We start from the raw sequence: 20,395 nt of genomic DNA on the forward strand, positions 1-20,395 counted from the left end.
GCTGCACTTATTCATTATCCACAGCTGTTAGTGGCCAATCCCTTTAATATAAATTACAAGAATATTACAACCAACGAGTTCCAAGATATACAATGCCAATAAAGATTTTATAAGGGATAGGAAAGTGCATGAAAACCCAACTCCTTGTAAGGCCACATTCACACTATCAGTATTTGGTCAGTATTTTACATCAGTATTTGTAAGCTAAAAAAATTGCAGAAGTGGTGACGTGTTTCTATTATATTGATCCTCGGACTGTTCCTCTCCTGTTTTTTGGTTACAAATACTGGTTCGAAATACTGATAGTGTGAATGTGGTCTAAGAAATTGTCTTGGAGCAAACATCTAAATTCATTTAAATCATATAATAATAGCTAATGGGGAAGATACAGCAGCTATTATAATATGACTGTTATGTGAGTAATACCGGTGTAGAGATGTTGGCGATGAATGTTCTTAGTCCGGTTGGTTCTACAAGTCTGCTCAGTGTAATTATATCTGTCAAGCAACTTACTATGACACTATGGTGATGTCACAAACCCACTGACTGCACCTTACCCGAGCTGTTTATAGTGCTAGCCCTCCATTATGTGCAGCCTTGTCTGCTTTATATCTGACCCAACGTTTCCTTATCTGGTCTTAAAATGTCATCAAAAGAGGAATCTAAGGACCCAATAGTAACTTTCTGCACAAGAAAATGCACGGAGGGGCCAATGTTGTACAGGTTTGTATCGAACTGCTAAATACTGGGGCACGTTTATAAAGACAATCAGTCACAGAGAAAAGGGGACTGGGCACTATTTAGACAGAAATAATAAAAACAACCACTTATCCAAAGTCCTCTGTGAGTTGATAACGGTGGTGCTCCACTTATAGCTGATTATTGTAAGTAGTGTTGAGCCACCCTCGTAGTGTTCGGGTTCGGTTCGTCGAACACCGGTATGTTCGCCGAACGGTTCGTCGAACACCGTTAAAACCAATGGCAGGCAAACAAAAACACATAGAAACACATAGAAAACACCTTCAAAGGTGTCCAAAAGCTGACAAACTGCTCAGAAGACACAACTAACACATGGAAAAGTGACAAGTACATATAGTAATGCGAAAAGAAAAGAGGTGGAGGAGTAAAAGGAGGAGGAGACACAGATATAGGCATGTCATGCCCTTCTAAAATCAAGAAAGGCTGGAGTAAAAATCTAAAAATCAGCCTACCAACACCCAGACGTCGTGACAAGAAAATTAAAAAAATAAATATCTTTAGGTAGAATGGCGGTTCCATTCAGAACACTTTCCTTACAAGACGTAGTGGTATCCCCGTTGGGAGTCGTGCCAAAAACGGAACCCAATACATTCGGACTAATCCACCATTTGTGAAATCCAAGGGGCAGGTCAGTAAACGACAACATCGACACGGAACCAAGTACAGTAGTATATACTGTACCTCCTTTGACAAGGCAATCAGGCGGGTCAAGAAGTTGGGAAGGGGCACCCTAATGGCCAAAACAGACATTGAGGGGGCGTTCCGGTTACTTACTACCTGTGCCTCTGAATAGTGTCCGCCTACTGGGCTGCTTCTCGGAAGGAGCATACTATATAGATCGCTGTTTGCCCATGGGGTGCTCCATATCCTGCTCACTATTTGAGGCGTTTAGTTGCTTCCTCGAATGGGTCGTCATGGACGTTTCTAAGGGGCACATATTATCCATTACCTCGACGACTTCTTATGCCTGGGCCCAAAAGATTCGCCACAGTGTGAATACACGCGGTAGTCCACCTGTGAGCAGGAGAGCGCTGGAGGGAGAGCGGACACCACAGAGCCGAGGGGTTAGATGGAGAACGGAAGAAAGAAAGAGGGCGAGGGAGGTAAGGGAGTACGGTGGAAGGCCGACCTGAGCTCCCCCACGTTCCTGCTGGGCGGGGAACAGCCCTGGGAAGAAAAGCCGCTTGTGCATCCCTTTGAGGTTCCGGGCGCGAGCGGGCAGAGGGACTACATTGGAGTGCGAAGCCGACAAGGCCAGGCCGTTCCTGCCCGTGCGACCTCCGTGTCGCCGGGTTTGTGCCAGAGCCGCGGTGGACCCTGACGGCCAGCCCCCCTCTCCCAATACTGGTGCCTGTCCGCTGGTGGGTCGAGACCCCCCGACGTGGAGGCAGGTCTAAGCTCTGTAATTTGAATGAGTACACTTTAAATCCTTTTACAAGGATCTATTGGAGGGCAAGTCTGGTGCCAGCAGCCGCGGTAATTCCAGCTCCAGTAGCGTCCACTAAAGCTGCTGCAGTTAAAAAGCTTTTATAAGGATCGAGCTTGGCGGTCCGCCGCAAGGCGTGCTACCGCTTGTCCCAGCCCCTTTGCCTTGGGGCGCCTCCCCGATGCTCTTGACTGAGTGTCCCGGGGGCCCGAAGCGTTTCCTTTGAAAAAATTAAGTGTCCAAAGCACAGGTGGTGTAGCTTGCTTAACAGCTGGGCTACTCCGCTGACTAGCAGACACTGCTACTAGGCCCAAAGTATTGCCTGGGCTAGATGCAGTTAAAAATTGTTATTAGATACAAAGGCGGTGTAGCTTGCTTCAGATGGGCTACTCCGCTGACTATGAGACACTGCTACTAGCCCAAAAGGATTTCCTGGGTTAGATGCAGTAAAAAATTGTTAGTAGATACACAGGTGGTGTAGCTTGCTTCAGATGGGCTACTCCACTGACTACGAGACACTGCTACTAGCCCAAAATGATTGGCTGGGTTAGATGCAGTAAAAAATTGTTATTAGATACACAGGCGGTGTAGCTTGCTTCACAGCTGGGCTACTACGCTGACTAGCAGACACTGAAGCTTTGGAGCAGACCTCTGATTCCCAGGCTATAGTATGAGTAAACAGCTCTGCAGACTCAACCATCTGTGTTACCTCAAGCCATAGTGTATGTAGTTTCTTACGGTTAAAAGGGGGGTGGGGGGGAGCGACCCGACCCACCTGGAATTGACGATGCCAACGTCATGTAAAACACAGCAAGGGGACTCCAAAAAGAGTCTCCATTTTTTCCAAAAATTGTGGCACAGACACCACTTAAGTGACATCAATTGCCCCAGAGTTGCTTAAAATGGTTGGTGAGGTGATTTTCCAAAATCCTCAAGCTTTTAGTCTCCCCAGGATGACACAGGGGTAGAAAAGTCCTTGCGGATCCATGATTTGTTCATCTTTATGAACGTGAGTCTGTCTACATTCTCAGTGGACAGCCGCGTGTGCTTATCTATCAGCACACCACCAGCAGCGCTGAACACACGTTCAGAGAGAACGCTGGCTGCGGGGCACGACAAGATCTTCAAGGCGTGAGTGGCGAGCTCAGGCCATTTTTCCAGATTGGAAGCCCAAAATGAGCAAGGGTCCAGTGACACAGTCATGGCTCCGATGTTCACTTGGAGATACTCCTGTACCATCCTCTCTAGGCGTTGACTATGTGTCAGACTTCTTGTCTCCTGTGGCTTTGCAAAGGATGGTCTAAAAAATTGGTGAAATGATTCCACAAAATTGCTGTTACCAGCAGATACGGTGCTACTGTTACGGTTTGAGTGATGAAGACTTGACAGTCCCACGGTTGGCAAGTTAGAACTGTGAGATTCACTACGTGCACCACTGGTGTTTGGTGGAAAAGCAGATGTAAGATTCTGTAACAGCCTCTGCTGATACTCCTGCATGCGTGCATCCCTTTCTATGGCAGGAATTATTTTGGCAAATTTACTTTTGTACTGGGGATCTATCAGTGTGGCAACCTAGTAGTCAGGATTACTTCGAATTCTGACAATCCGAGGGTCATGTTGCAGGTGCCTTGCGCATCCAGGAGGACCAAGTCCTTGTTGTGTTGGTGGCGAGGTAAGAATCATGCTTCCATCCTCTGCCCTCTCCCCCCACCCTCACACAACAGAAATGTGATCAAGGTCTCCTTCATCTGATGAGTCTTACATGCCCATCGCCAGTTCGTCCTCCACTTCTTCCTTGGCTCCTGCACCTTCCTCAACAGTTTAGCTGCTACCATGCGCCCTGGTTAATCCCTCTCCCCCACCCTCCCATGCCTGCCGCCTTGGTGCTGCCGACCGTCTGGACCTTGGAGATGTTATCCCTTCCGCATACGACTCCTCCTGTACTTCCTCCCCCTCCTCTTGTCCCACCACCTGACTCCGAATACTGTTTAAAGTGTGCTCCAGCATGTAAATGACCAGAATAGTCATGCTGATAATGGCATCGTTGGCACTAAACATCTTCGTCGCCATTTCAAAACTGTGCAGAAGGGTGCATAGGTCCCTGATCTGAGACCACTCCTGCAGCGTGATTTGCCCCACCTCTGGATCTCGTTGGCCCAGGCTATACGTCATAATGTATTGCACCAGGGCTCGTCGGTGCTGCCACAGTCGCTGCAACATGTGCAGAGTTGAATTCCATAGTTTCGGCACATCGCATTTCAGCCGGTGAACTGGCAGGCCCAACGACTTCAGTAGAGATGTAAGTCCTTGAGCTGCGGAATGCGAACGGCGGAAGTGAGTACACAGCGACCGTGCCCTCTGCAGAAGGTCATCTAGTCTGGGAATGTGGGCTAAAAATTGCTGGACAACCAGGTTCAACACGCGAGCCATACAAGGCACGTGTGTGACATTGCCCCGGCGAAGGGCCGCACCCAGGTTTGCAGCATTGTCGCACACGGCCTTCCCCGGCTGCAGGTTCAGTGGAGACAACCATTCATGAAACTCGGTCTCCAGAGCTGACCACAACTCCTCAGCTGTGTGACTCACATTTCCCAGACATTTCAAGTAAACACCGCCTGATGCCGTTGAGCCCTGCTGCCAGCACTGTAAAGAGGTGTGCAGGATTCCTTCTGCGCAGTTAGAACACGGGTGGCATTACCAAATAGGCTTTGGGTGCAGATGGAGGACCGAGAGGAGGTTGAGGAGGCAGAAGCAGTGAAGGAACTTCTAGATAAAGAGGACTGATGCACAACTCGTGGGGACGGCAAGACTTGGACAGCAGCCCCTTGTCCTGCTGTCACCATAGTTACCCAGTGCCCAGTCAGCGACATGTAACGCCTCTGTCCATGCCTACTCGTTCAAGTGTCTGTGGTGAAATACACCCTGTCACACACAGTTTCTCAAGGAAGCGGTGATGTTGTGTGCGACATGCTGGTGTAGCGCAGGCACAGCTTTCTTTGAGAAGTAGTGGCGACTGGGCATCTGGTACTGGGGCACTGCGACGGACATAAGGTCTCAAAAATCCTCTGTGTCCACCAGGCGGAAAGGCAGCATTTCCGTAGCCAACAGCTTGCAGATGGTGAAATTCAACCTCTTATCTTTGTCATGGCTAGGAGGAAATGGTCTTTTACTTGTCCACATCTGAGAGACCGAGGGCTGGCTGTTGTGCTTAGACGGGGATGAATAGGGTGTCCCCGGCAAACTGCCGGTCTGTGAGGAAGATGCAGGCGGACATGTTATGTTGCCTTGATCCAAAGGTGGTGCTCTCGATGTCGGAGAGTGCTCAACACCAGCAGGTGTTTCCACTTCCAAATGAATTGACGACCTGCCAATCACACTGGCTGTTGCGGGTAAAGAGGTGGCAGGTCTGCGTCCAAAAACATGTGTGACTGCTGTCCCCCCAGTCACAGAGGATGAAGAGGCCACGGATGCACAAGATGGGGCAGACGGTGGTTGGCCCGGCCCGCTAGGCTGCATTGTAGCACAGTGAGCTTCCCACTGCAACTTTTATGCTTCATATCCATGTGACGGTTCATGCATGAAGTACTCAAACTATGGATTTTTTGGCCTCTACTTAGCTTTTGGTGACAAATGTTACAGATAACATGAGTTGGGTCATCCTTTGCGATCTCAAAAAATGCCCAGGCTATGCAAGGCTTAGAGCCCATGCGACCTGAAGAGCAGCTCTGGAGCAGACCTCTGATTCCGAGGCTATAGTATGAGTAAACAGCTCTGCAGACTCAACCATCTGTGTTACCCCATACTCAGACGGGCAGCTGGAGACTTGGGAGCTGTGAGGAAACAAGTGCGATTGGGGTGACACCTCTGAGGACTGGAGTATTTGTGATGTTGAAGTTGAGGTGGAGGAGAGCCCACTTAAAGGAGCACTTGATATCTGTTGAAGCACCTGCTGTTTTTGTGCCTCATCTGGAATTTGCAGCGATGGGCGTGTCCGTAAGAAAGGGATCATATCACATTGTCCACGACAAGAAGTAGACATCTTAGTTTGGCTGGATGATGGTCTTTCTTCTGCAGATGTTACTGTTGCTTTACCACCTACCCCACGGACACAACCTTTTTTTCCCTTTTCAACACGCCTATTCCCCTTTCCACCAGCAGCAGGCCTTTTGCCACTCATTTTGGTGGTTAACTAATTGGCAACTCTGTAGTTGTTTGCACAAAAAAACGATGGATGGAAACCGAGCAGAGCTGAGTAGCCAAACTGTGGTACTAGCCCAAAAGGATTGGCTGGGTTAGATGCAGTAAAAAATTTTATTAGATACACAGGCGGTGTAGCTTGCTTCACAGCTGGGCTACTGCAATGACTACGAGACACTGCTACTAGGCCGGAAAGGATTTCCTGGGTTAGATGCAGTAAAAAATTAGAATTAGATATACAGGCGGTGTAGCTTCCGTCACAGGTGGCTACTCCGCTGACTACCAGACACTGCTACTAGGCCCAAAAAGATTTCCTGGGTCAGATGCAGTAAAAAATTAGAATTAGATATACAGGCGGTGTAGCTTCCTTCACAGGTGGGCTACTCCGCTAACTACCAGATACTGCTACTAGGCCCAAAAAGATTTCCTGGATTAGATGCAGTAAAAAATTGTTATTAGATACACAGGTGGTGTAGCTTGCTTCAGATGGGCTACTCCACTGACTACCAGACACTGCTACAGGCCCAAAAGGATTGGCTGAGCTACATTTCGCCAAATGCTGTGAAAAACACTTGCACAGCACTGGCACAGACCTGCCTGCCAAAAAGTGCTATGAACTGCTGTAACCTAGCCCTCAAAAGGGCTGCAATTAGAACTAGTCCCTATTCCCTAAACCTCTCTCTCTATGTAACTGGAAATTCGCTCGCAATTCACACAGTTATACTGTATAGCGCCCACAGCAGCAGCGGTGCCGTCTAACACTCAGCTGCAGCAGTGAGAAAATGGTGGCGACGGGGAAAATGGCTGGGTCTTATAGGGCAAGGACATATGACATACACAGCCAATGACACATGCCCTTGCTTGTGTGAAAAAAAGCACTTTGCTGCGTGTGTGTGCTGCTGATAGGCTGACAGACTGTAAATGCGGGGAAGAAAAAAAAAATGGAGATCGGCATTATTTCTGCAGAGATCCATCCCCTGCCCCTCCCCCCGCCCACTCTACACTGAAACTGTCTATTAACATTGATTAACAGTATTACTGTGAAAAAATCCAGTTACGCTTTTGGTGCACGAACAGTTATTGAACATAACCTCGAACAGCCGAATTTTTTGCAAATCGTTCAAGTTCGTTGAACGACTCGAACACCGCCCAAAACAGCTCGAATTTGAGATTGGCGAACAGTTCGAGTCGAACACCGCTCATCTCTAGCTATAAGTGACTCTCAAAAAAAGGAAAAAAACTTCACTCACCAAATTCGTTTTTCTTCCATTACTCACACAGTCATCATCCAGACATGCAGCGAGGGTGAGACATTTCTCAATACCTCCATACTTCAAGAGGCACAAATTCTGGCCTGCAATACAAGCGTAAAATGAAGCATAGCCTTGTTAACATTATCATGTAAAAAATATCATATACAGTTGTGCTCTAAAGTTTACATACCCCGGCAGAATTTTTCCTTTCTTGGCCTTGTTTCAGAGAATATGAATGATAACAAAATAACTTTTTCTCCACTCATGGTTATTGGTTGGGTGAAGCCATTTATTGTCAAACTACTGTGTTTTCTCTTTTTAAATCTTAGGCATGAGTGGTATGTGCGCTAGTCCTGGTGAAGTTGAGGTGCTGATAGAAATCTTTAAGGAGAGATGAGGTTAAAACATAAATATTTTGAGTTATTAAAATATTCAAGTAATAATTGCGTATTAAAAACAATGCTTAAGGGAGGGGTCCATCCAGTATTGACCTTTACATCCACCTATACCCACCTATCCCTACCTGACCTAGGACCATAAAACATCGTTTTTAATACGGAATCATTACTTGAATATTTTAATAACTCAATAAAATATTTAGGTCTTAACCTCATCTCTCCTTAAAGATTTATATCAGCACCTCAACTTTACCAGGACTAGCTCAGATACCACTCACGCCTATACTACACCCCTCTTGCAACTTTTTGGTTTACTGCCTTTATCCGCAGCAGGTCCTGGGTGAAAACCTACCAGCGACCCCTTCCACACTATATCCTATTTTTAAATCTTAATGACATCCAAAAACATCCAAATGACACTGATCAAAAGTTCACACACCCTGGTGATTTTGGCCTGATAACATGCACAGAATTTGACACAAATGGGTTTGAATGGCTACTAAGGTAACATCCTCACCTGTGACCAGTTTTCTTGTAATCAGTGTGTATGCATAAAAGTTGAGTGAGTTTCTGGGATCCAGATAGACTCTTGCATCTTTCATCCAGCAACCGACGTTTCTAGATTGTGAGTCATGGGGAAAGCAAAACAACTGTCAATGGATCTACTGGAAAAGGTAGTAGTACTGTATAACACAGGCAACGGATAAAAAAAAATATCCAAGGAATTGATAATGCCATTCAGCAGCATTCAAACTGTGATTAACAAATGGAAAATCAGGGGCCCTGTAAAAACCAAACCACGGTCAGGTAGACCAACAAAAATTTCGGCCACAACTGCCAGGAAAATTTTTCGGGATGCAAAGAAAAACCCACAAACAACATCAGCTGAAATTCAGGAGTCTCTGAAAACTAGCGGTGTGGCTGTTTCAAAATGCACAATAAGGAGGCACTTGAAGAAAAATGGGCTGCATGGTCGAGTCACCAGAAGAAAGCCATTAATGCGCAAATGCCACAAAGTATCTCGCCTACAATACGCCAAACAGCACAGCCACAAGCTTCAAAACTTCTGGAACAAGGTAATTTCGAGTGATAAGACCAAAATTGAACTTTTTGGCCACAACCATAAATGTTACATTTGGAAAGAGGTGAACAAGGCATATGATGAAAGGAACACCATTCCTACAGTAAAGCATGGAGGTGGATCGCTGATGTTTTGGGGATGTGTGAGCTACAAAGGCACAGAAAACTTGGTAAAAGTTGAAGGAAAGATGAATGCAGCACGTTATCAGCAAATAATGGAGGCAAATTTGCACTCATCAGCCCGGAAGCTGCGCATGGGACATACTTGGACGTTCCAATATGACAACGATCCAAAACACAAGGCCAAGACGACCTGTCATTGGCTACAGCAGAATAAAGTGAAGGTTCTGGAGAGGCCATCACAGTCTCCTGACCTCAATATCATTGAGCCACTCTGGGGAGATCTCAAGCGTGCAGTTCACGCAAGACAGCCCAGGAATTTACAAGAACTGGAGGCTTTTTGCCAAGAAGAATGGGCAGCTTTACCATCTGAGAAATTAAAGAACCTCATCCACAACTACCACAAAAGACTTCAAGCTGTCATTGATGTTAGAGGGGGCAATACACGGTATTAAGAACTGGGGTATGTGAACTTTTGATCAAGGTCATTTAGATGTTCTTGGTTGTCATTAAGATTTAAAAAGAGAAAACACAGTAGTTTGACAATAAATGGCTTCACCCAACCAATAACCATGAGTGGAGAAAAAGTTTTTTTGTTATCATTTATATTGTCTGAAACAAGGCCAAGAAAGGAAAAATTCTACCGGGATATGTAAACTTTTGAGCACAACTGTATACAAAGTAAAGCCCAAATGCATAGAATCTATAGAATGTATAAGGTGCATGTGCATAGGGATTAGATAAGTGGTGGTGCCAAAACAAAGTATCTGGGAGGATCAAAGTAAAGGCAGTAGAATCACAATTCATATCAGCTCAACATGATCCAGCATATATGGAGAGAAACATGATTGAAAATAAGGAACATGATAATATGTATTGTAGGAATCCCATACTAAAATTCTCCCTTATTTTATTTACATAAAAAAAAACACAGCTAAAAATGCAGCAAAAATGCAACATGTGAACACAGCCTAAGGTGGCGCTCCTTCTGCAAATCTGTCTGCTGGTGCTTTGTCACACAAACAGGCCTAACTGCTCCTAGTAAGCACTTGTTCACACCTATTTCTTGTTTTGGAAGTGCCGGTCAGTTTTTTCTGTTTCTAACTGCATTGCAGACATTACAGCATGGGATCGCAGCTGCTGGTTTTTGTGAGAGAAAACATTTCCTTGCTTGCTTGAAAACTGATTATACTTTACAAAAAGAATACGCTGTGATCCCCTGCTGTAATATTTGTATACTCTCCCCCCCACCCAGGAGCTGTGGTATGATCAGACCATGTTCCTGTATGGTCAGACACAGCCATTACACAGTACACAGCAGGGGCACATTTATAAGATTTTCTCACCACAGGAACATTTTTTTAAACACATCCAATTGTGGAAATTATTATTATTCCAAAATCTATTCATTAAAATAAACTTTATTCATTGGACAACCCTTTTACCCCCGAGGGTGGTTTGCACATTAATGACCGGGCCAATTTTTACAATTCCGACCACTGTCACTTTATGAGGTAATTACTCTGGAACGCTTCAACGGATCCCCCTGATTCTGAGAGTGTTTTTTCGTGACATATTGTACTTCATGATAGTGGTAAAAATTTCTTCGATATCACTTGCGTTTATTTGTGAAAAAAATGGAAATTTGGTGAAAATTTCGCAATTTTCAAATTTTTAATTTTCATGCTCTTAAATCCAAGAGATATAATCACACAAAATAGTTAATAAATGACATTTCCCACATGTCTACTTTACATCAGCACAATTTTGGAACCAAATTTTTTTTTGTTAGGAAGCTATAAGGATTAAAAGTTGACCAGGGATTTCTCATTTTTCCAACAAAATTTACAAAACCATTTTTTTTAGGGACCACATCACATTTGAAGTGACTTTGAGAGGTCTTTATGACAGAAAATACCCAAAAGTGACACCATTCTAAAAACTGCACCCCTCCAGGTGCTCAAAGCCACATTCAAGAAGTTTATTAACCCTTCAGGTGCTTCACAGGAATTTTTGGAATGTGGAAGAAAAAATTGAACATTTAACTTTTTTTCACAAAAATGTTACTTCAGACCCCAATTTTTTTATTTTCACAGGGGTAACAGGAAGAAATGGAACCAAACATTTGTTGTGCAATTTCTCCTGAATAAGCAGATACCCCATATGTGGGGGAAAACCACTGTTTGGGCGCACGGCAGGGTTCGGAAGGGAAGGAGCGCCATTTGACTTTTTGAATGTAACATAAGCTTGAATAATTAGCGGACGCCATGTTGCGTTTGGAGAGCCCATGATGTGCCTAAACAGTGGAAACCCTCCACAAGTGACACTATTTTGGAAACTAGACCCCTCAGGGAACTTATCTAGATGTGTGGTGAGCACCTTGAACCCCTAGGTGCTTTACAGAAGTTTATAACATTGAGCTGTAAAAATAAAACTTTCACATTTTTCCCACAAAAATGTTTTTCAGCCTCCAATTTTGCATTTTCTTAAGGGTAACAGGAGAAATTGCACCATGCAATTTGTTGTGCAATTTCTCATGAGTAAGCTGATACCCCATATGTGGGGGAAAACCACTGTTTGGGCGCATAGCAGGGTCCAGAAGAGAAGTGACACCATTTTGGAAACTACACCCCTCAAGAATTTTATCAGGGGGTATAGTGAACATTTTGAACCCAGAGGTACGACACAGAATTTGATAACATTAGGTCATCATATTGAATAAGTTGTCATTAGTCTTGAGCGAAAGGTATGCACCAAGTATTGCGGGTGCTCAAGTGACATGCTCGAGTCCCCGCCCGCATGTTTCACGGTTATTAGACACAAAAAAAACATGCGGGGATCGCTCGTGCATGGCAGGCAATCCCCGCAAGTTTTTTTTGGCTATATAACAGCTGCAAAACATATGGGGCGGAGACTCAAGCATGTCACTCCAGCACCCGCGATACTCGGTGCATACCCGAGCACCCGATGCAAACTCAAGTAGCGAGCACTTGCGCTCAACACTAGTCACCATATCGTCATCATTTTTTCTTTTTCTTTACTTTTGAAAAAATCCCAACCCCAACCCTAGACCAACCTTAACCCTAGACCAACCCTAACCCTAGACCAACCCTAACCCTGGCACAACCCTAACCCTGGCACAACCCTAACCCTGGCACAACCCTAACCCTGGCACAACACTAACCCTAGACCAACCCTAACCCTGGCACAACCCTAACCCTGGCACAACCCTAACCCTAGACCAACCTTAACCCTAGACCAACCCTAACCCTAGACCAACCCTAACCCTGGCACAACCCTAACCCTGGCACAACCCTAACCCTGGCACAACCCTAACCCTGGCACAACCCTAACCCTGGCACAACCCTAACCCTAGACCAACCTTAACCCTAGACCAACCTTAACCCTAGACCAACCCTAACCCTGGCACAACCCTAACCCTGGCACAACCCTAACCCTGGCACAACCCTAACCCTGGCACAACCCTAACCCTGGCACAACCCTAACCCTGGCACAACCTTAACCCTAGACCAACCCTAACCCTGGCACAACCCTAACCCTGGCACAACCCTAACCCTGGCACAACCCTAACCCTGGCACAACCCTAACCCTGGCACAACCCTAACCCTAGACCAACCCTAACCCTGGCACAACCCTAACCCTGGCACAACCCTAACCCTGGCACAACCCTAACCCTAGACCAACCCTAACCCTGGCACAACCCTAACCCTGGCACAACCCTAACCCTGGCACAACCCTAACCCTGGCACAACCCTAACCCTAGACCAACCCTAACCCTGGCACAACCCTAACCCTAGACCAACCCTAACCCTGGCACAACCCTAACCCTGGCACAACCCTAACCCTGGCACAACTTTAACCCTAGACCAACCCTAACCCTGGCACAACCCTAACCCTGGCACAACCCTAACCCTAGACCAACCCTAACCCTGGCACAACCCTAACCCTAGAGGTTATTTTTTACGCCGTTCCTCGTGCGGTATAAGTGATTAGACGACTTTATTCTTCGGGTGAGATTACAGCGATACCAGATTCATATCGGGTTTTTATGACTGACAGCTGTCACACACTAAAAAAACATTTTTTTTTTCAAAGACTATTTTTTTGCATCGCCATATTTTGAGAGCTATAGTTTTTTCATTTTCGGCAGACAGTCATGTGACGGCTTGCTTTTTGCAGAACAAGTTGACGTTTTTATTGCTATCATTTAAGGGCACATGACTTTTTTTATCGCTTTCTATTCCGATTTTTGGGAGGCAGAGTAAACAAAAACCAACAATTCCGGAATTGTTTTCATTGCTTTTTTTTATGCCGTTCCGCGTGTGGTAAAATTGATAAGGCAGCTTTTTTCTTCGGGTCAGTATGTTTACAGCGGTACCACATTTATATATTTTTTTTTATGTTTTGGCGCCTTTACACAATAAAAACTATTTTATAGAAAAAATAATTTTTTTGTATCGCTTTATTCTGAGAGCTATAACTTTTTTATTTTTCGGCTGATAAAGCTGTATGGCAGCTTTTTTTTTGCGGGACAAGATGACGTTTTCTGTGGTACCATTTTTATTTAATTTAGTCTTTTTGATCGCGTTTTATTCCATTTTTTTGTTTGGCGGAATGATGATAAAGTATCGTTTTTTGCTGTTTTATTTTTTTTATTTTTACCGTGTTCACTAAAGCAGGGTTCCCCAACTCCAGTCCTCAAGGCCCACCAACAGGTCATGTTTTCAGGATTTCCTTAGTATTGCACAGGTGATAATTCCATCACCTGCACAGGCAATAATTCCATCACCTGTGCAATACTAAGGAAATCCTGAAAACATGACCTGTTGGTGGGCCTTGAGGACTGGAGTTGGGGAACCCTGCACTAAAGGGGTTAACCAGTGGGACAGTTTTATAGGTCAGGTCGTTCCAGATGCGGCGATACCAAATATGTGTACTTTTTATTGTTTTTTTTTTCATAATAACATTTATTTATGGGTACAGTATATTTGTATTTTTTTATTATATTTACATTTTTTTTATATTCTTACAATATATATATTTTTTTCACTTTCTGATTTTTTTTTTACTTTTACACTTTGTCCCACTATGGGACTTTCATTTTTTTAACCCAGATTGCTTGCATAGCATGGAAATGCTGCAGTAGCATCTCTATGCTATGCAGGCTGCAGCCCTGCACACACAAGTTAGTTAGACCGCGCACTGAGCAAGATCTACCTAACTTCCTGCTGTCTGGTGACCCGGATGACAACATCAGGTCACCATGACAACCACCGGGACCTGGCACAGACAGCACTGGACGTTGGAGAATAGGTAAGTAAGCAGCGCTTACCTCCCTTTACTCCCAGAATGCATCAATCGACTTCGATCACAGCATTTCGGGGGTTAATGTGCAGGACTGCTCCTGGCACACAGCACCAGGTGTCAGCTGTGACAATCAGCTGACACCCGGAGGCGATTGCCCTGCACCGCTTGTGTGCGGGCGCGATCACATTGTGCGTAATAGTACGCACCTGGTCCAATAGGCCCGGGCCAGTGCGACATACTATTACTGACCATGTCAGAACGGGGTTAATGATCAACTTACTGTCAAAGCAGGAATTGTTCAAATTAGCAAACCCCTTTTCCGGCCTCTGCCTGCGTCCTAACGTTTAGATGCCTAAACAGTATATTATTCCCCTGCACGTCTCATACACCCTGCTCTCTCTTTTTACATAAGCTTCATAACCAACTCCGAGCGAGGTATTGTGCCAAAAACCCATCTTGCCAAAGTAATGATTCGTAATAATATCAGTGCGAGGAGGATGCTGGAGCTGAAGGTAAGGCAGGTCATATTTCATTTTGCTGGGTGACTCTTAGAACTAACCCCAAAATCTCCCTCTTCCCACAATCAAAAATGTACAATGACATAAGTACCGTAGACTTCACACTGAGGCCTAAATATAAAATCGACATTTTATCCACACGTAGGGTATGTGCATACAACATATTTAAACTCAGGAGAACCAGTCAAGTTTTTCAAATAGAAGGGGCTTTCCCATATTCATTGTGACTTGTTTATTGTTGTTTTCTGGTCATATTCTTCACTCCACTGAATAATGAAGAAAATGCTAGCGTTTTTAAGCAAAAATGATGGCAAATTGCACCAAAACATGTCTTTTGAGCTTTCCCATTGACCTGTATTGTAAAGTACCTTCCAATCGACAAACACCTGAAGAATGGTCAGGTCACGTCTTTTAACTGCACAATGAAATCTGAAGTGGTTAAAAGACTTATAAAAACCTGAACATATGCACAGTTGTTTTTACATAGAAATGCATAAGTTCATTCCTTTAAGCATTTTCTGATAGGTTTTTCGGGTAGTTTCCTGAAAAAAATGTTGTGTGCACATACCCTTAAAGCGCACCTGTCAGTAGTTTACTGAGCACAATCCTGCTGTCAGGTGGGCGACATTACACTGATTAAAATGATACCTTAGTTTATGAAATCAGTCCTGTGGTTCTTGTGTAATCTTTACTTTCAGTTTGGAGATAATGATATGTTCGTGCTTTGGGGCGGCCTGTGGGGGGCGCTCTATCTGGTGCTCTGCTTACATATTCATCTGTATGCTCTTATGACAGCTCACTGTGCCTTCACTGACCTGCCTCCTATTTTACCTAGCCCCGCACTACTAGATGCATTATGTAAAATAGAAGGAAGGTCAGTGAAGGATCAGTGAACTGTCATAAGAGCATACAGATGAATATGTAAGCAGAGCACCAGAGAGCGCCCCCCCACAGGCCGCCCCGAAGCACGAGCATATCATTATCTCCAAACTGAAAGTAAAGAAGAACCACAGGACGGATTTCATCAACCAAGATATAATTTTAATCAGTGTAATGTCGCCCACCTGACAGTGTATGTGGTTTACTGAGCATAATCCTGCTGACAGGTGCACTTTAAGCTTTGTTCATATGAAGTTTTTTTGAGGAAATTTTTAGTATTTCCTCCCAAATCCTCCTTAAAAATACTTGGAAAACTCTTCCTATTCATTTTTAGGGAAAATTCACTTTGCTGTTCATATGATGAGTTTTTTGAGCATTTTTTTTCCTGAAGAAGCTTTGAGGCAGGACTAAAATCCAATATGAAGGCCATGGTACCTCATGGGTTACAATGCAAACCCAAATCACATGCATTACATTGGGATGTAGCAGCGGAACATTAGCGATTTTTGCCCACGTGACCTGTGTTGTGGCCAAAGTCACAGTGTAGCCTAGTCTTAAATAGCAAATTAAGCTGATTAATCACCCGGCCTTACTTCACACCTTCCATAATAGCTTTCACTAAGGTCAAGGAAATGGATTGGCTTCACAGTGACTGCAGCTAATTCATGCAGCTAGATGTTTGTGAGCAGGACCCTGTGAAGGATATGGCCGTCCATAGCTACACTACATGCTTCTTTGGTCGAAAGCTATGTTCATCTTTGCAATGTTTTTTTGTTACTTTACCTCTAAGGGCTCATACTCATTTGCGAGAAAAACGGACGAGTGCAATCTGATAAAAAATCGGATTGCACTCTGACCAATGTTATTCAATGGGTTCATTCTCATCTGTGATTTTTTTTCACAGCGGATATCGGAGTGAGAAAAAAATTGCAGCATGCTGCGTTTTGCCATGTATCTCAGACGAGACTCACCAATGCAAGTCAATGGGTGCGTGAAATAAAAATCACACGGCACTCGGACCATGCGCGTGCTGTTTGATTTTTTAGCATCCGTCTCCTTGAAAACCCAATAATTCATCAGCCGCGTACAGTAAAATCACAGCGGGACCCGACATTATAGAATAGATATATACATAGAATATATAGATAGAAAGAGGTCAGTGACAAATATAATTAGTGTAGATAGTGTGTAGCTTACTGTACATGTATTTTAGCAATAAAATATTACATTTCTGAAATAAAAAATGGCATGGGATCCCCCTAAATTTTATTAAGCAGCAGAGGGAAAGCAGACAGCTGAGAGCTGATGTTTATAGCCTGGGAAGGGGGTAATACTCATGGTGTTTTCCAGGCTATTAATATCAGCTCTCAGCTGTATACTTAGCCTTTACTGGTTATCAAAATGGGAAACCATCCAAAAAATTGACGTAAGATGCGCTAATTCTGATCCTTAGCCTCCGCTCTTCCCACTTGCCCTGGTGTGGCGGCAAGTGGGGTAGTAAGGTTGGGGTTGTTGTCAGCTTTGTATTGGCAGCTGACATCAAGCCCAGGGGTTAGTAATGGAGAGGCATCTATAAGCCGCCCCCACTACTAACCCCTTAGTCAAATAGTGAAATAAAACACAAACACCCAGAATAAATTAATTTATTTGAAATAAACACGCAGACTCCTTTAATAAATCTAAATTTGACTAAAAGCCACATACTTACCATAACGCCCATTCCATTGAAGCCCATGTCACCTGAAATAAAAATAAAATAATAAAGCAACATAATCCTCATCTATCCCCGACGTGAAGAAAATAATCCCATTTGTCCCGCGACGGGTCTAGCTCTGCTACATCTAGATAGCAGGCTGAGGATTATGTTGCTTGCGTTATGGTAAGTATATGGCTTTTGGTTAAATGTAGATTTATTAAAGGAGTCTGTGTGTTTATTTCAAATAAATTAATTTATTCTGGGTGTTTGTGTTTTATTTCACTATTTGAATATGGGGTTAGTAATGGGGGCATATTATAGACGTCTCTCCATTACTAATCCCTGGGTTTGATGTCAGCTGACAATACAAAGCTGACATCAACCCCAAACCTGTTACCCCACTGCCACCGCACCAGGGCAAGTATGGTGCGGTAGATCACATTTTGTTTCACAATCATGCAGTTATTGGCCTGCAGCATGTGGGCAGAGCTTCGGGCACCGCCGCACCATCTGGCTGTACCGTTAGGGCATAGATGAGCGTTTCCTCATCTATGTGCTGTCTGCCGACAACATGCGGTCACATAAAGTTCAATTGGACTATTCACACATCCTTTTTTTAATGGATCTGTGTGTCCGTTCTGATAAATCTCAGTGCAGGTTTTATGCCGGTTCATTTGTGGATCAGAATCAGTCACTGAATGTTTGAGACTCTGAATAAAGGACCAGGCCATATCAATGTGCCCTTAAAGGGGTTTTACCAAAACAAAAGTTCATATTAATCGATAGATCTTGGAATAAAAATAATTTACACAATTGGATGTGTTCCTGCGCTGAGATAATCTTATTATTGTGCCCCTGCTGTGTACTGTGTAATGGTTGTGTCTGACCGTGCAGGAACATGGTCTGATCATACCACATCTCCTGGACAGGGGAAGAAGCAAAAAAGTATACAGATATTACAGCTGATTTTTTCTGTGAGGAAAACATTTCCCTGCCTGTTTTTAAACAATGTTTTACTTAAAATAAGGAATCAGCTGTGATTCCCGTGCTGTAATGTCTGTATACTCTTTTGCTTCCTCTCCAGCTCAGATGTGGTATGATCAGACCATGTTCAGACACAGCCATTACACAGTACATAGCAGGGGCACATTTATTAAATTATCTCAGCACAGGAACAATTGTGGAAATTAATATTATTCCAATATCTATTGATTAGAATGAACTATTGTTCGTGGGGAAAACCCATTTAAGACAATCATTTTGGTGCATGAAAACATTTCTTTGCTCTTCTCATAAGGCCTTGTTCACATGAACGCTTTTCTCATCCATATACTGACCATTTTACAAAGCTACATCAGACACACCTGTACAAGTATATTGAGCTTTTCACACACCTGTGTCCCTGGCCCAAGAAAAACTCAAAGTATGTCTTATTCTAGTTCAGCCATTCACGTTTTTGGCAGTAGGTAAGAAAAATAAGTAATTCTTACAGAAGCCATCCATTTGCTGTTTTTCACAGAATGTGATTTTTTTCGTTGCGAGCATATAATCGTACATGGTTGTGTGAATGTAGCTTTAATAAGTTATTGGCATAATTGTGTCTTACAGCTAAATCAAATAAGTAGAATGAAAATTAAAACCTTTTACTTCAACGAGTATCAGAAAAAGAAGTTTGTGAGAGACCTGAAGAACAAGAGCACCAACTGGGAAAAAGAACATGAGACTTTCATCAGAAATCTTCAGCTAAACAAGAGGAAAAGTACAAATTCCACTATGTTACATGAAGAGATGACGCTCGCCCCGAGCTGCCCGGCATGTAAGCTGTACTCCAGACAGCGACAATAGTGACCCCATGTGGACGACTGACAATTAGCACCCGCTAACAGAACCTGTGCAGAACTTTAGAGCCCACAAAATGCAAAGTGACCTCCTCCTCAAGTAGCAAGCTCCACCATGAGAAGCTGTATGCATTCCTTATTGTCCTGTTATTAAACTTTCCAAACTGCAGCAGGAATTTCAGTTGGGTTACATTAGCACAAGAGAAATTTTGGTCCATATGCACAGCACGCTGACCCATGTTATATACTGATTTATTTTCCTCACTTATATAGCTCCATTAATTCCACAGCTCTTTATAGACATCATCATCACTGCTAATCTAAATTCCCTACCTGAAAAATAATAATAATTTTTATTTATATAGCGCCAACATATTCCGCAGCACTTTACAATTAAGCGGGGACATGTACAGACAATAAATTCAATACAAGGTGAGACAGTTTAACAGTTACATTAGGAGTGAAGTCCCTGCTCGCAAGCTTACATTCTACAAGGAAATGGGGGGGGACACAATAGGTGGAAAGTGCTTGTTATTTCAGGTCTGGCAATTATAATAAATAGGGATTATCATATAAAGCTGTATGATCCGGTCAACAGCCTGTATGTTCAAGTGCAATACTCAATTACCGAGTGCAGTTATCGTGTGCATGGAGGGTGTAGAGACAGATGAACAGTAGGGAACAGATTCTGAATAGTATTTAGGAGGGAACAGGGGAAGTTAGTTTACTGAGTATTTGAGGTGGTAGGCTTGTTTAAAGAGATTGGTTTTTAAAGCGCGCTTGAAGACATCGGGGCTAGGCATCAATCGGATCGTCTGGGGTAGAGCATTCCAGAGAACTGGCGCAGCACGAGAGTAGTGTTGGAGACGGAGGTGCGAGGTTCGGATTATGGGGGATGTTAGT

General features: G+C 43.9%; 2 protein-coding genes across 3 annotated transcripts in view; one reads left to right on the top strand and one right to left on the bottom strand.

Annotated features, from left to right (window-relative positions):
• The window catches only part of DUSP18 (dual specificity phosphatase 18), a 35,330-nt gene that overhangs the window by 1,298 nt on the left and 13,637 nt on the right, over nt 1-20,395 (bottom strand). Inside the window, exons 2-3 of one of the 2 annotated variants that reach the window (XM_073676421.1) lie at nt 8,551-8,651; nt 7,633-7,736 (exon numbers count right to left, since the gene is read on the bottom strand). The gene's annotated coding sequence lies outside the window, so the exon portion shown is untranslated. The remainder of the gene's footprint in view (nt 1-7,632; nt 7,737-8,550; nt 8,652-20,395) is intronic. The other variant, XM_073676420.1, reaches the window with a different exon arrangement.
• CUNH5orf52 (chromosome unknown C5orf52 homolog) lies at nt 14,482-19,655 on the top strand. The gene is made up of 3 exons (XM_073654805.1): nt 14,482-14,567; nt 14,974-15,073; nt 19,263-19,655. Exons 1-3 carry the CDS (start codon nt 14,518-14,520, stop codon nt 19,497-19,499), a joined length of 387 nt encoding a protein of 128 aa, XP_073510906.1. The 5' UTR covers nt 14,482-14,517; the 3' UTR covers nt 19,500-19,655.

The sequence above is a fragment of the Phyllobates terribilis genome, unplaced genomic scaffold (assembly GCF_046119375.1).
Source record: "Phyllobates terribilis strain yellow unplaced genomic scaffold, ASM4611937v1 Scaffold_1__5_contigs__length_1240528914, whole genome shotgun sequence".
NCBI lineage: Eukaryota > Metazoa > Chordata > Amphibia > Anura > Dendrobatidae > Phyllobates > Phyllobates terribilis.